This window comes from Pan paniscus, chromosome 18 (genome assembly GCF_029289425.2).
Source record: "Pan paniscus chromosome 18, NHGRI_mPanPan1-v2.0_pri, whole genome shotgun sequence".
Classification (NCBI taxonomy): Eukaryota; Metazoa; Chordata; class Mammalia; order Primates; family Hominidae; genus Pan; species Pan paniscus.
The window spans coordinates 13,330,734-13,344,147 of NC_073267.2; the positions used below are offsets into that span (position 1 = coordinate 13,330,734).

At 46.5% G+C, this 13,414-nt stretch overlaps 1 protein-coding gene across 2 annotated transcripts in view; it reads right to left on the reverse strand.

Annotated features, from left to right (window-relative positions):
• CPPED1 (calcineurin like phosphoesterase domain containing 1) overlaps positions 1–11,982 on the reverse strand; it is a 141,227-nt gene extending 129,245 nt beyond the window's left edge. Inside the window, exon 1 of one of the 2 annotated variants that reach the window (XM_008958110.5) lies at positions 10,925–11,982. In XM_008958110.5, the coding sequence (XP_008956358.2) occupies positions 10,925–10,994 (70 nt within the window). In that variant the 5' untranslated portion in view covers positions 10,995–11,982. The remainder of the gene's footprint in view (positions 1–10,924) is intronic. The other variant, XM_003832691.6, reaches the window with a different exon arrangement.
• Between the last annotated feature and the right edge of the window lie 1,432 nt (positions 11,983–13,414).

Below are 13,414 nucleotides of genomic sequence, written 5' to 3' on the forward strand. Positions count from 1 at the left end.
TGTGAGGCCTCCCCAGCCATGTGAAGTATGAGTCCATTAAACCTCTTTCCTTTATAAATTACCCAGTCTTGGGTCTGTCTTTATTAGCAGCATGAGAACGGATTAGTGCACTTCCCCTCCTCTTTCTGGTATATGCTCTCCATTCCACCAACTCTTCCTGCTGAAATCCCTTCTACCCTTCCCCGTCAGCTCAAGTGCTCCCTGCCCTGTAGGCAGATGCAGCTTGGCCTCCTTCACTCATTCAAGCAGGTATGTTCTGAGCACCTGCTCTATGGCACTGGCTGTCAGTGGTTGGACATTCAACAGTGAGCAATGCTGATGGATCCTGTTCCTTAAAACCTTACACGATAGCGGAGGAGATGCACAACAAACAAGCAAACAACTAAGTCAGTTACACAAGTCAATTACACACTTCGCTCTTTACAACTGCAGGGTAATCAGGCTGATTGCAAGACAGAGTGGCCAGTGGGTGGGGCTGTGGGGACGCGCTCCAGGGAGGGGGCACTGCAAGTACCCAGACCCTAAGTCACCAGAAGGCTGGAGCAGGAGGCGGGGATAGACCATGCTGACAACTGACTTTGGGCCTCTATCTCCTGAAACCCTTAACTGAGTTCCAGTGGAGCTCAGACTGAGGCTTGAGTGCCTAAGCTCAAATCCCATTTCTACCCTTTACCAGCTACGTGACATGATGCAAGTTCCTGAACCTCTCTGGGCCTCAGTCTCCTTATCTGCAAAGTAGGAATAACAGCTCCTACCTCAAAAGGGTTGTTGAGAAGAATTAATGACTTAAAACATGTAAAGCATTTGGACTAGACACAGAGCAAGTGGTCAAAAGTGAGTTACTCGTACCATGACTACCATTCATAGTAACCCCTACCCTTATCCTAGCAGAGACAGGCTTTTTAAAGACTCACCTATCTCTTGGTTCCCACAGCACATGGTGGGGCTGAGAAAACATCTGATGAGAGACACATATATATTTACATGCTTTGGTCTTAACATCTTTTCCTTTATATACTGTGGATATTGCTTTGGTTATAAAGCAGGAAAGATGGGGAGCTTCACAGCCGCCTGCAGGCTTTCTAGCTAAAGAGCAAATGGCAACAAAATGCAATTTTTGCAGTTTCTCACAATAGCAATCTGCATAGTGAAACACAATCTAAATGTCTCCAGCAATACCCTTCAACTGCTCTGGGGACTAACCTTATTTCAGCAGTTTAAAAAAAAAAAACACACACACCAAAGAGTAGCTAAACAATATTTACCACTTTGGGACTCTTTCTGACTTAACAATCGTAATGTCCCCACTGTGAAGCTGCCAGAATGGTATGCAGCAGATAAGAGCATCCTTCATTAGTGGCTGTTTAGGGGTTGGGGGTCTTTGGGGGCAGTTTCAGCCAGGGGTGCAGGGTTTCTTCTTGGATTAAGGAAAATGTTCTAAAATTGATTGTGGTGATGGTTGTACACCTCTGTGAATATACTAAAAGCCACTGAATTGTACACATTTACACTGTTAAATCAGAAAGAAGCCCAAAGTGGTAAATATTATTTAATTAACAATTCACATGGTGAACTGTAGGGTATGCTAACAGTTGTTAAAGGAAAAAAAAAAAATAGTGTCCTTCAGGACCCTGTCCCTCCCCCCACCCCAAAATAATTAACTGTGACAGCAATATCCTCAGAGTCTCCAAATGACTTGTCCTAAGTACAGGTTGCATATCTCTTATCTGAAATGCTTGGGACCAGAAGAGTTTCAGATTCCAGACTTTTTTCAGATTTTGGAACATTTGCATATGCAAACTGGTAGTGCATTCCTAATCTGTAAAATCTGAAATCCGAAATGCTTTTGAGCATGACCTTTGATCATCAAGTCAGTGCTCAAAAAGTTTCGGTCGGATCTTAGAGCATTTTGCAATAGGGATGCTCAACCTGTACAAAGGTAAATTTACCCAACCTCTCTTTTCTTGGCCTAAATGCATCCAAAAGGCAGTTTTTGAGACACACAAAAGCTTCTGAGTCATGGCTTGGCTGCCACAATGGCCGTCCTTCCAAAATCTTTATCTGCAACTCTTCAGAGAACTAAGAAAGCAGATAGGCTGGGACTTCGTGGCCAGGCGGCTTTTGGCATCACTGGCTTTGGCTGACGCCATTTGAGACAACGGTTAAAGAGGGGAAAAGCCATTTCCAGAACCTCTCTCACTTTTCAAGAGCAGAACTCTACTTGGGGTTTGCCTGGTTTTGATGGATGTTTGCTGTTATTTTTTTTCCCATTTCCCTAACAAGACAGCAGGCAGCTGCTGTCCCAGGCAGCACTCTGGGAAGAATTGGTAGAAGGCGCCTTCTCTGGGCAGAAGCAGCTGTGCAGGCACATGGCCAGGCTAACAGAAGCCCCAGATGCAAAGAGAAGGTAACCCTTCCTCCGGGCAGATGTGCTCCATGCGAGGGCACCCACCTGGTAGGCAAAACCTCTGCCTCCAGATGCTCTGGAGTAGTGCACACAGTGCACAGCCACCTGGTATAGTCATGCAACTTTTTTTTTTTCGGAGTCTCGCTCTGTGGCCCAGACTGGAGTACAGTGGCATGATCTTGGCTCACTGCAAACTCCGCCTCCCAGGCGCATGCAGTTCTCCTGCCTCAGCCTCCAGAGTAGCTAGGATTACAGGTGCCAGCCACCACGCTCAGCTAATCATTGTATTTTTAGTACAGATGGGGTTTCACCATGTTGGCCAGGCTGGTCTCGAACTCCTGACCTCAAGAGATCCACTTGCCTCAGCCTCCCAAAGTGTTAGGATTACAGGCGTGAGCCACCGTACACAGCCAACAACTTCTATTGGTTTGATCAACACCGTGGTCTCAGCTTTGTTTAGTCTGGAGACTCCATGGTACATGAGAGCAGTGGGTTGGACAGATACATACAGGTGACCCAGGTGGAGTGTATTCATTCATACTCATCCATTTACTCAATATTAAATGGTCACTGAGGCCAGGCGTGGTAGCTTAGGCCTGTAATCCCAGCACTTCAAGAGGCCAAGGCGGGCAGTTCACTTGAGGTCAGGAATTCAAGACCAGCCTGGCCAACATGGTAAAATCCCATCTCTACCAAAACACAAAAATTAGCCAGGTGCAGTGGCATGCACCTGTAGTCCCAGCTACTTGGGAGTCCGAGGCAGGAGAATCACTTGAACCCGGGAAGCAGAGGTTGCAGTGAGCCAAGATCATGCCACTGCACTCTAGCCTGGGCGATAGAGCAAGACTTTGTCTTAAAAAAAAAAGCCACTGAATGTCTACTACTGCTAGACACCATCCTAGGTCTGGGCTTCTTGCTCCTCAAGAATTTATAGTGTACAGGTAGAAAAAGACAGCAAAGTCACAAGAAGAAACATACAACTGGCCAGGCATTGTGGCTCATGCCTGTAATCCCAGCACTTTGGGAGGCCGAGGCAAGTGGATTACCTGAGGTCAGGAGTTCCAGACCAGCCTGGCCAACACGGTGAAACCCCATCTCTACTAAAAAATACAAAAATTAGCCAGGTGTGGTTGTGTGCACCTGAAATCCCAGCTACTTGGGAGTCTGAGGCAGGAGAATCACTTGAATCCAGGAGGCAAAGGTTGCAGTGAGCCGAGATCATGCCACGGCACTCCAGCCTGGGCGACAGACTGAGACCCTGTCTCAAAAAAAAAAACAAAAAAAACTCACAATGAGATACTACTTCACACCGATTTGGATGGTTATAATAAAAAAGACTGGTAATAAGAAATGTTGGCAAGGATATGGAGAATCTGGAACCCATATACACTGCTGGTGGGAACGTAAAATGGCGCATCTGCTTTGGAAAATAGTTTGGTGGTTCCTCAAAATATTCAACATAGTTACCGTATGACTCAGCAATTCCAATCCTAGGTATCTACCCAAAAGATATGAGAACAAATACCCTTAAGAAGATGTGTCTGTGACTGTTCATAGCAGCTTTATTCCCAATAGACAAGAGGTACCCAGATGCGTGAAATGTCCATCAGTGTCAAAAAAAAAATGTCCAAATGTTTATCAATAGGTGGTTGGATAAACAAAATGGGTTATCCATACAATGGAATATCATTTAGTAAAAAGGAACAAAGTATTGGTTCAAGCTACAAAATGAGTGAGCCTCAGAAACCTTATGCTAACACAAAGAGGCCAGTCACAAAAAACCACATACCTTTCCATTAACATGAAATGTCCGGAAAAGGCACATCTATGGAGGTAAATTAGCAGTTGCCTGTGCTGGGAGTGGCAACATGAAGAGACTTGCAAGTGGGTATAAAACTGCTTTTTTGGGAAGGTAGAGATGTGCTAAAGTTAGATTGTGACTACACCACTCTAAAGTTAATAAAATCCCTTGAGTTGTAAACTTAAAATGCATGTTATGGTACATAAGTTATACCTCAAGAAAGTTATTAAAAAAATTAAGGCCAGGTGCGGTGGCTCATGCCTGTAATCCCAGCACTTTTGGAGGCTAAGGCAGGAGGACTGCTCGGGTCCAAGAGTTCAAGACTAACCTGAGTGACATGGCGAAACCGTCTCTACAAAAAATATAAAAATCAGCCAGGCGTGGTAGCACCTTCTGTGTTCCTAGCTACTCAGGAGGTGGAGGTGGGAGGATCGAGAATGGCTTGAGCCCAGGAGGGGGAGGCTGCAGTGGGCGGAGATCATGCCACTGCACTCCAGCATAGGTGACAGATTAAGACCCTGTCTCCAAAAAAAATTTTAAAGCAGGCCAGGCCCAGTGGCTCATACCTGTAATCCTAGCACAGGGATGTCCAATCTTTTGGCTTTCCTGGGCCACAACGGAAGAACTGTCTTGGGCCACACATGAAATACACTAACATTAATGATAGCTGATGAGCTTAAAAAAAAAATGGCAAAAAAATCTCAACTTTTAAGAAAGTTTAGGAATTTGTGCTGGGACACATTCAAAGCCATCCTGGGCCACATGTGGCCAGCAGACCATGGGTTGGACAAGCTTGTCCTAACAGTTTGGGAGGCTGAGGTGGGAGGATAGCTTCAGTTCAGGAGTTCAAGACCAGCCTGGGCAACACAGTAAGACCTTGTCTCTACAAAAAAATACTTAAAAATTAGCCAGGCGTAGTGGTGCATGCCTGTAGTCTCAGCTGCTCAGGAGGCTGAGGTGGGAGGATCACTTAAGCACCACAGGTTGAGGCTGCAAATGAGCCATGATCACACCACTGTACTCCAGCCTGGGTGACAGAGCAAGACCACCTCAAAAGAAATAAAATATAATAAATACATAAATAAATTTTTTAAAATGAGGAAAAACGCCAACATTCAAAAATAAAATTAATTGTGTTTTCTGGAAATGTTATAGTGCAAACTTTTTACATATGTGTGCTGGTCACTCTATCCCTTGAGTGATGATTACAACAAAGAGTTGAGAAAGTAATCATAAGCCCTATTTACTCACAGGAACTCTCGAATAAGAGGACCTTCAAATATATCTCAAATAAGAGATAACTAGTTTGGCCTAAATGTATGGCACAATTTAAAGCATTTATTTCATCGTCATCATCCTGTTAGAATTTTTAAAACCACAATATTTTCAACTTTGTTCAAACTTGGAGAAACCTTTCCAGGTCTACTATTTCCACAAAAGTTCTTAGGTGAGACCTGCAAGAGACAGAGTGAGTTATTTTTTTACTGACACTCTATTTATTCTCTGCCAAGGGAGAAGTTTTCCAGAGAGTACAAGGAAAGATTCAGGATTAGCAAATTCCATCAGCTTCTTAGGAATGAAATGTCTGGGAAAATAATCTTTTTAAGAATACCACCCATTAGTCCAGTTCTCTGAAGGGAAAATATCAAACTGGAAAAACAGATTCAGACCTAAAAATAATTAAATATAAGTCACTTTAAAAGCATATTTTATCTTGATATCTCTCCCTTTTAGGATTTCTTCAAAACAGAAGCCATAAACTTCTCAAAAGACAATTACTAGAAGAAAGTAGTCCTAATTAGGATATGTGTCAAGAAAACCTAATTATCAATTTGCCTAATTAAAATGAATATCTGAACATGCCTTAGAAATGTGAGCTTTCTCAGGTGAGACGTGTACAATTTTTTTTACTCAACATCCGTCAACAGAGCCTAGCACATTATGTTAACAGGGAACGGATGACTGAAACCGAGTGTCACACACACCACTACTGGAAGGAGTTGATGGGAATACTGTTACTCACATAAATCACCGGTGGGAGGAAATGGGTCTTAAAGCAAAGCGCTCTTTCATTTAATTGGCAGGCTACACTTGGAAAACAAACTGCTCAATGAGCTGATTCTGCAGCAAAGGTGAAGGGTTCAGAGCTGTGATTTTTAGGGACTGTTGCTTGAGTTAATCAAACCCCTTTGACGGTGTGTGTTTTGGCAAGAGAAGGGGAAAAGTCAGTTTTTTTTTTTTGTTTTTTGTTTTTTGTTTTTTGAGACACAGTCATCACTCTGTCTCCTAGGCTAGAGTGCAGCAGGCGATCTTGGCTTACTGCAAACTCCGCCTCTCAGGTTCAAGCGATTCTCCTGCCTCAGCCTCCGGAGTAGCTGGGATTACAGGTGCCTGCCACCACACCCGGCTAATTTTTTTAATTTTAGTAGAGATGGGTTTTGCCATGTTGGCCAGACTGGTCTTAAACTCCTGGCCTCAAGCAATCCACCCGCCTCGGCCTCCCAAAATGCAGGAATTACAGGCGTAAGCCACTGCACCCAGCCTCGAAAAGCTAGTTCTTTAACTTTCTCAGTCTGCCCAAGGGGCAAATCTATTGGCTTCCCAAGGAGTTTGGAGAGGCCTCTGATGCCTCTAAGGGCACCTCTCCAAGTTGCCAGCGATGCTAATAGAGTCAGGACCCCAGGGAACTGTCAATGAGTGCAATGGAAGCAGCAATGGTAGGCTAGGGTTTAGCACCTAGTAATGTGAACCCACAAACCTGGGGTTCTCAGCAGAACACTCTGAGGCTGGGCCTCTCTAGGCCCTCCGTTAAATGACCCATCCTGTGTGTGTCTATGGGACTGCATGGCTCACAGAGGAGATCAAGTGCTGGCCCCACTTCTAGATTTACTCGGGGCTAAGAAAAGTTCAGAGTCACTCTCTCCTCCTATCAGCAGGGTAGGTATCTTATAGATTTATCGTCAAGTCTCTCTCCAGCATCCCCATTCTTATCCAGGGGAGCTGCTCTCTGATCCTCTGGTCCCAGCGGTGGCCCCCTGGCAGCTGCAATGGCCTAGGAAGCTACTATACCTCAGCACTCCCACCATCTCCACTGGAAGACACCCCGTGCCCAATAGGCACCTCCAGCTACAGCAAATAAACACATTCAAAGTAAACAATGGGGGCCAAGTGCGGTGGCTCATGCCTGTAAATCCCAGCACTTTGGGAGGCTGAGGCGCCTGAGGTCAGGAGTCCCAGACCAGCCTGGCCAACGTGGCGAAACCCTGTCTCTACTAAAAACACAAAAATTAGCGGGCATGGTGGTACATGCCTGTAATCCCAGCTACTCGGGAGGCTGAGGCAGGAGAATCGTTTGAACGTGGGAGGTGGAGGTGGCAGTGAGTAGCATCACTGCACTGCAGTCTGGGTGACAGAGCTAGACTCCGTCTCAAAAAAAAAAAAAAAAAAGTAAACCATGGGGGACTACAGAAATGCAGCCTCTGGACAAATCCTTGAGCTCCAGCTTCCAACTGGATTGCATCCCAAGTTGCTCTAAAGTAGAAATGCTTTTGTTGCCATTGCTGCAATCAGACCATTCTTTTCAAAATAAAAATCTGATCATGCATCCTTGCTTCCTCACACATCCAGCTTGAAACCCCTTGATGCTATTAGGACACGACAAAAATCCTTAGTTACCACCACCTCCCTCTCCAGCCTCAGCCCACACCATGTCCCAACCTCATCTTTCTGCTCCAGACTCAGAGACTTCCTTCAGCCCTCATCCTTCCCTTTCCCATCCTGCCATGTCCTAGGACTCTCACACTTGCTCTGCCCGTGGTCCACAATGGTCTTCCCTCCCTTCGTGGCCCAGTTAACTCATACTCCTCTTTTAGCAATCAGATGAAGCAACACTTCCTCAGGGAAGCCCTGCGTGAATGACCTCAGAGCCTACCAGTAGCCAAGCATTATTTTTTGTGCCCTAGCTTTGTACCTGGATTATTACAAGCCTCTGAGAGCATGTAACTTGAACCACTCCCCCGCCCCCAACTTCCTATTCTCCACAATACTGGACAGTGCAATAGGAATATAAGAAATATTTATTTCCTTTCGGTTTGTTTGTTTGTTTGTTTGTTTTTTTGACCTGAAGTCTTGCTCTGTTGCCCAGGGTGGAATGCAGTGGCACATTCTTGGCTCACTGCAACTTCTGCTTCCCAGGCTCAGGCAATTCTCCTGCCATAGCCTCCCAAGTAGCTGGGACTACAGGCATGTGCCACCACACCCAGCTAATTTTGTATTTTTAGCACAGATGGGGTTTCGCCATGTTGACCATGCTGGTCTCGAACTCCTGACCTCAGGTGATCCACCCGCCTCAGCCTCCCAAAGTGCTGGGATTACAGGCATGAGCCACCGCGGCCGGCCCTCAACAAATATACAGGCGTGAGCCACCGCAGCCAGCCCACAACAAATATTTCTTGAACTGAAAAAAAAATAATACAGCAGAGTAACAGGGAACTCTCATATACTGCTGGTGGGAGTATAAATTGGCACTACCACTTTGGAAGGCAGTTTGGCCACATCTAGTAATGTTGGGGATGATTATACCCTATAACCCAGAACATAGCTTGTAGGTATATGCCTCGGAATAACTCTCCCATGTGTCCACAAAGAGATTTGTACAGAATGTTCATAACAGCACTGTTACCAAGGGCAAAAACCAGAAACAACTAAATGGCCATTGTATTAGTCAGGATCCTTGCAGGAAATAGTTGGCATTCTCAAATTAGGATGATTTTAAAAAGGGTTTAAAAAGGGATTACTTGGTGGGGGTTGGGTGGACGAAACCTGCAAGGGAGTGTGGTAACCCAAGGTTAGAAAAGCAGAACCACTGCCACTCCCACGCCTCAAAGGAGGAAATGGTTACTGAAATCCGGAACTAGAGAGAATGAGGAGAAAAGCTGTCCTGAGAAAAGGAGCGACCTTGACCTTCAGGGGTGGGGAGGAAGACAGCCAGGCGAGGCAACCCCACAGAGAGTAAACTGCAAGAATAAATACAGCTGTCTTTTGCTTCTCTCCCTGCTCTGATTTCTTCTCAGGGCTCCCCACTGGCTGAGCCCAAAGGAAAACCAAAAGGCAAGGAGCCCACCGATGTAGCTCACGGAGGGCAAACCCCTGGGGCATGGTGGGGAAGGGAGAAAGGTTTGGAGAGGCAAAGGGAAGATATTCGGCATATACATCAACAGAATGTATAAGGTATATAATCATCCAATGGAATGTTGCCCAGCAAGAAAAGAGCAAAATCTTCATGTTGGACAAAAAAGACAAGTTGCATTAAAATACAGTCGTCCCAGGCCGGGCGCGGTGTCTCAGGTCTGTAATCCCAGCACTTTAGGAGGCTGAGGACGGCGGATCATCTGAGGTTGTGAGTTCGAGACCGGCCTGGCCAACATGGAGAAACCCCATCTCTACTAAAAATACAAAATTAGCCGGGCGTGGTGGTGCGTGCCTATAGTTCCAACTACTCCGGAGGCTGAGGCAGGAGAATCGCTTGAACCCGGGAGGCGGAGGTTACAGTGAGCCAAGATCGTGCCACTGCACTCCAGTCTGGGCAATAAAGCAAGACTCCGCCTTAAATGAATAAATAAGGTTTTACCATAGAATTACCTGAGAAACCTACTTTAGATAAGGTAGCAGGTAAAGTCTCTCTGAGGAAGTGAATGAACTTTAAAATGAGGTGTGACGGTTGAGAGAGCCAGGCTCACCAACCCTGCTAAAGAAGGAGAAAACAGCAAGCGCCAAGACCCTCAGGGAAAGAACGGCCTTGGCCCTTTTAAATGCAGTTCAAACAAGGGCAACAACAAAACCTGTTGCAGATCTGGGCAAGAGAGAGAATGACAACCCTGAAGGAAGTGGACACAAGCCTGATCATACAGGGCATTTAGGGTGACTTCCCTGGGGGGTATAAAGCTGGTGAGAGCCTGGGAGGCGATCTGGCTGCAGGCAGCAAAAAGCCACAGAGGGGAATCAACAAACCAGAAACAAAACTCCCTCTTTACTTAGCACCTAGCATGCGTCCAACACCGGGTTACAAAACTACTTTTGATCTGTTTACGCTTCCAACAACCCAATGAGGCAGGTATTATCAAACCCATTTTTAAGGCAAAGCAGATAATCTCAATCCAAAATCCAAGCACTTCACTACGACTCTCGACTGCCCTCCCTCTCTACTGCTCTGATGGGGCAATGTTACCATTTCGGTGAATGACTTAAATAAACGTCATTATGGAGTACAGAATACATAACGGTGAACAACCTTAATAAAACCGACGCCCTCTAACATGCACCGAACGCTTATCCAGTAACACCCACAAGTATTCCCGTTTCACAGATGTGGAAGCTGAGGCCAAGATGCTAATGCACGGCTTGGAAACCTGGTCTCGCTGCAGAGTCCAAGCTGTCATTAACTATGCTTTGCTACCTTCCTCTTACTTCCCTTCTCTGGGGGAAGTTAGGTCAAGGCCAGGGAGGCTCCTAGACCAGACCGCTCTCTCGCCCTCGCCTCTCAACTGCGCCCCTGGAATCCCTAAGAGCAGGCTTTGATGCAGCTATGGCGGCTTCCAGGCCCCGGTGCAGCCCCGGACGGTGTCCGACTGGCGGAGCGCACACCTGAACAAAAGGTTCCCCCGGCGGAAGGTTCCGCAGCCCCAGAGTCCCCTCCCCGGGTGAGGGGCGGGCAGTACCTGCGGGAAACGCGTCCAGGGTCCTGCCCCTGGCTCTGTGGAAAACACCCCCCGCCTCTGCAGCCGACATGGCGAGCGAGTTTCTGGCCTTCACTTAGAACACTGCGTGGGTGGAAGCCGCGCGACTTCACACAGGACAACCGCTGGACCCGTCCCGCTTCGGGCGACGCCCTTTGCTCTCGGGGCGGGACTGGGGCGGGAGGGGAGGGGCCCGGTGGCTCGGGGCGCCACTAGTGCTGCCTGGGCGGAGCGGAGGCGCCAGCGGCCCCTCTGGGATCGACCTGCGCGCCTGGCGAGTGGAGACTGTCTAGGGCACGCGTGGGCGGGGATAAGGCTTTGGGGTCAGTCCTTCCCTAAAGGCAGAGTTACTAGATTTAACAAGTAAAAATGCAGGACTCCCGGTTAAATTGGAATTTCAGATTTTTTTTTTTTTTTAAAAAGAATGACTGACTTGGTATAAATATGTCCTATGCAGTATTTGGGAGCTACTTACGTTAAATTTTTTTTCATTATCTGAAATTCCAATTGAACTGGGCGTCCTAATTTTTTAAAATTTTTCTCTTTTTGCAGGTTTGAATGGAAGCGTCCTGATTTTTTTTTTATCTGACAACTGTATCGTAAAGTCAGAAGGAGCCACTGGGGTGGCTTACGCCTGTAACCCCAGCTCTTTGGGAGGCCAAGGAGGGAGGATCGCTTGAGTCCAGGTGTTGGAGACCAGCCTGGGCAACACGGCGAGAGACCTTGCCAATACAAAAAATTAAAAAAAAAAAAAAAAAAAGATGAAAAGGTGGATGTCTTGGAGGACTGTCTCAGCTTGAACTTCCCAGTGGCTGCCACCATCTTTCTGTTATTGTCTTTGCTTGCTATGCACCAGGCAGGGCGCTAAGCACTTTGCACGCTGCTCACTTAATCCCCACTACAGCCCTAGGAGGTGGTGCTGTTATTAGCTGCATCCGTCATTTGGGGAAACTGACGCTCAGAGAGATGAACGAACTTGCACAAGGTGACACACATCTGGAGAGGTAGTAAAGCTGCGAGTAACCAAATTAGTGTCTCTTCAACTCAAGAGCCATCGTACTGAACTACTTAGCCAGCATTTGTCAAACGTGTTGAAAATACAAATTCCAGAATGGACTTATTGAATCCAAATCTGTATGAAAATGATCTGTGTTTTGTTGTTGTTGTTGTTGTTGTTTTGAGACAGGGTCTCACTCTGGTTGCCTAGGCTGGAGTGCAGTGGCACAATCTCTGCAGTCTCGATCTCCTGGGCTCAGGTGATTCTCCCACCTCAGCCTCCTAAGTGGCTGGCACTATTGGCGTGCGCCACCATGCCTGGCTAATACTTTGTATTTTTAGTAGAGACGAGTTTCACTATGTTGCCCAGGCTGATCTGGAACTCCTGAGCTCAAGCAATCCGCCCACCTGGGCCTCCTAGAGTGCTAGGATTACAGGCATGAGCCACAGTGCCTGGCCTGAAAATGATCTGTTTTTAACAAGCACTGCAGGGGAGCTCTTATGATCTTACAAATTTGGGAAATTCTTTTCTAAACTAGCTGCCTACATCCAAAGCACTGTTTGAGTAGCTAATATGGCCGTAACTACTGTTCTCTAATCCTTGACAAGAGTCACCCATGAATCATAGTGGTTAAGAGTATAAATGCCTATGAGTCCTGGAGTCAGTGGGCTTGGATTAATCCCGGTTCTACCCACTTACTGGTTGTATGCTCTTGAAGATTGCATGGTTTCTGTATGCCTCAGTTTCCCTATCTGTGAAATGGAAACAATAGTAGGATCTAGGTCATAGGGTTGCGGAAAGGCTTAAATGAGTTCATGTATCAAAGTGCTTAGAATAATAGTTCTAATAACAAATGGTAGGTACTCAATGAATATTAGCCATTGTTATTATTAATCAATCACTATAACCCTATTCCCTGAACATGGCCTGGCCCAGAGGAAGAGTCCCAAGAAATGTGAAGGAGGCCGGGCGCAATGGTTCACGCCTGTAATGCCAGCACTTTGGGAGGTGGAGGTGGCGGATCATGAGGTCGACAGATCAGGACCACCCTCGCCAACATGGTGAAACCTCATCTCAACTAAAAATACAAAAATTAGCTGGGTGTGGTGGTGCACGCCTGTAGTCCCAGCACTCGGGATGCTAAGGCAGCAGAATCACTTGAACCCGAGAGGCAGAGGTTGCAGTGAGCCGAGATCCCGCCACTGCACTCCAGCCTGAGCGACAGAGTGAGACTCCGTCTTTAAAAAAAAAAATATGAAGGGGAAGCTGGGCACAATGGCTCATGCTTGTAATCCCAGCATTTTGGGAGGTCTAGGCAGGAGGATTACTTGAGCCCAGGAGTTCAAGACCAGCCTGAGCAACATAGTGAGAGCTCATCTCTATTAAAAAATTGTTTTTAATTAAAAGAAATGTGAAGGAGAGAATGAATTATGGAAACAGACCCTGCCTCTTATTCACTAGCTTTGCGGTCATAC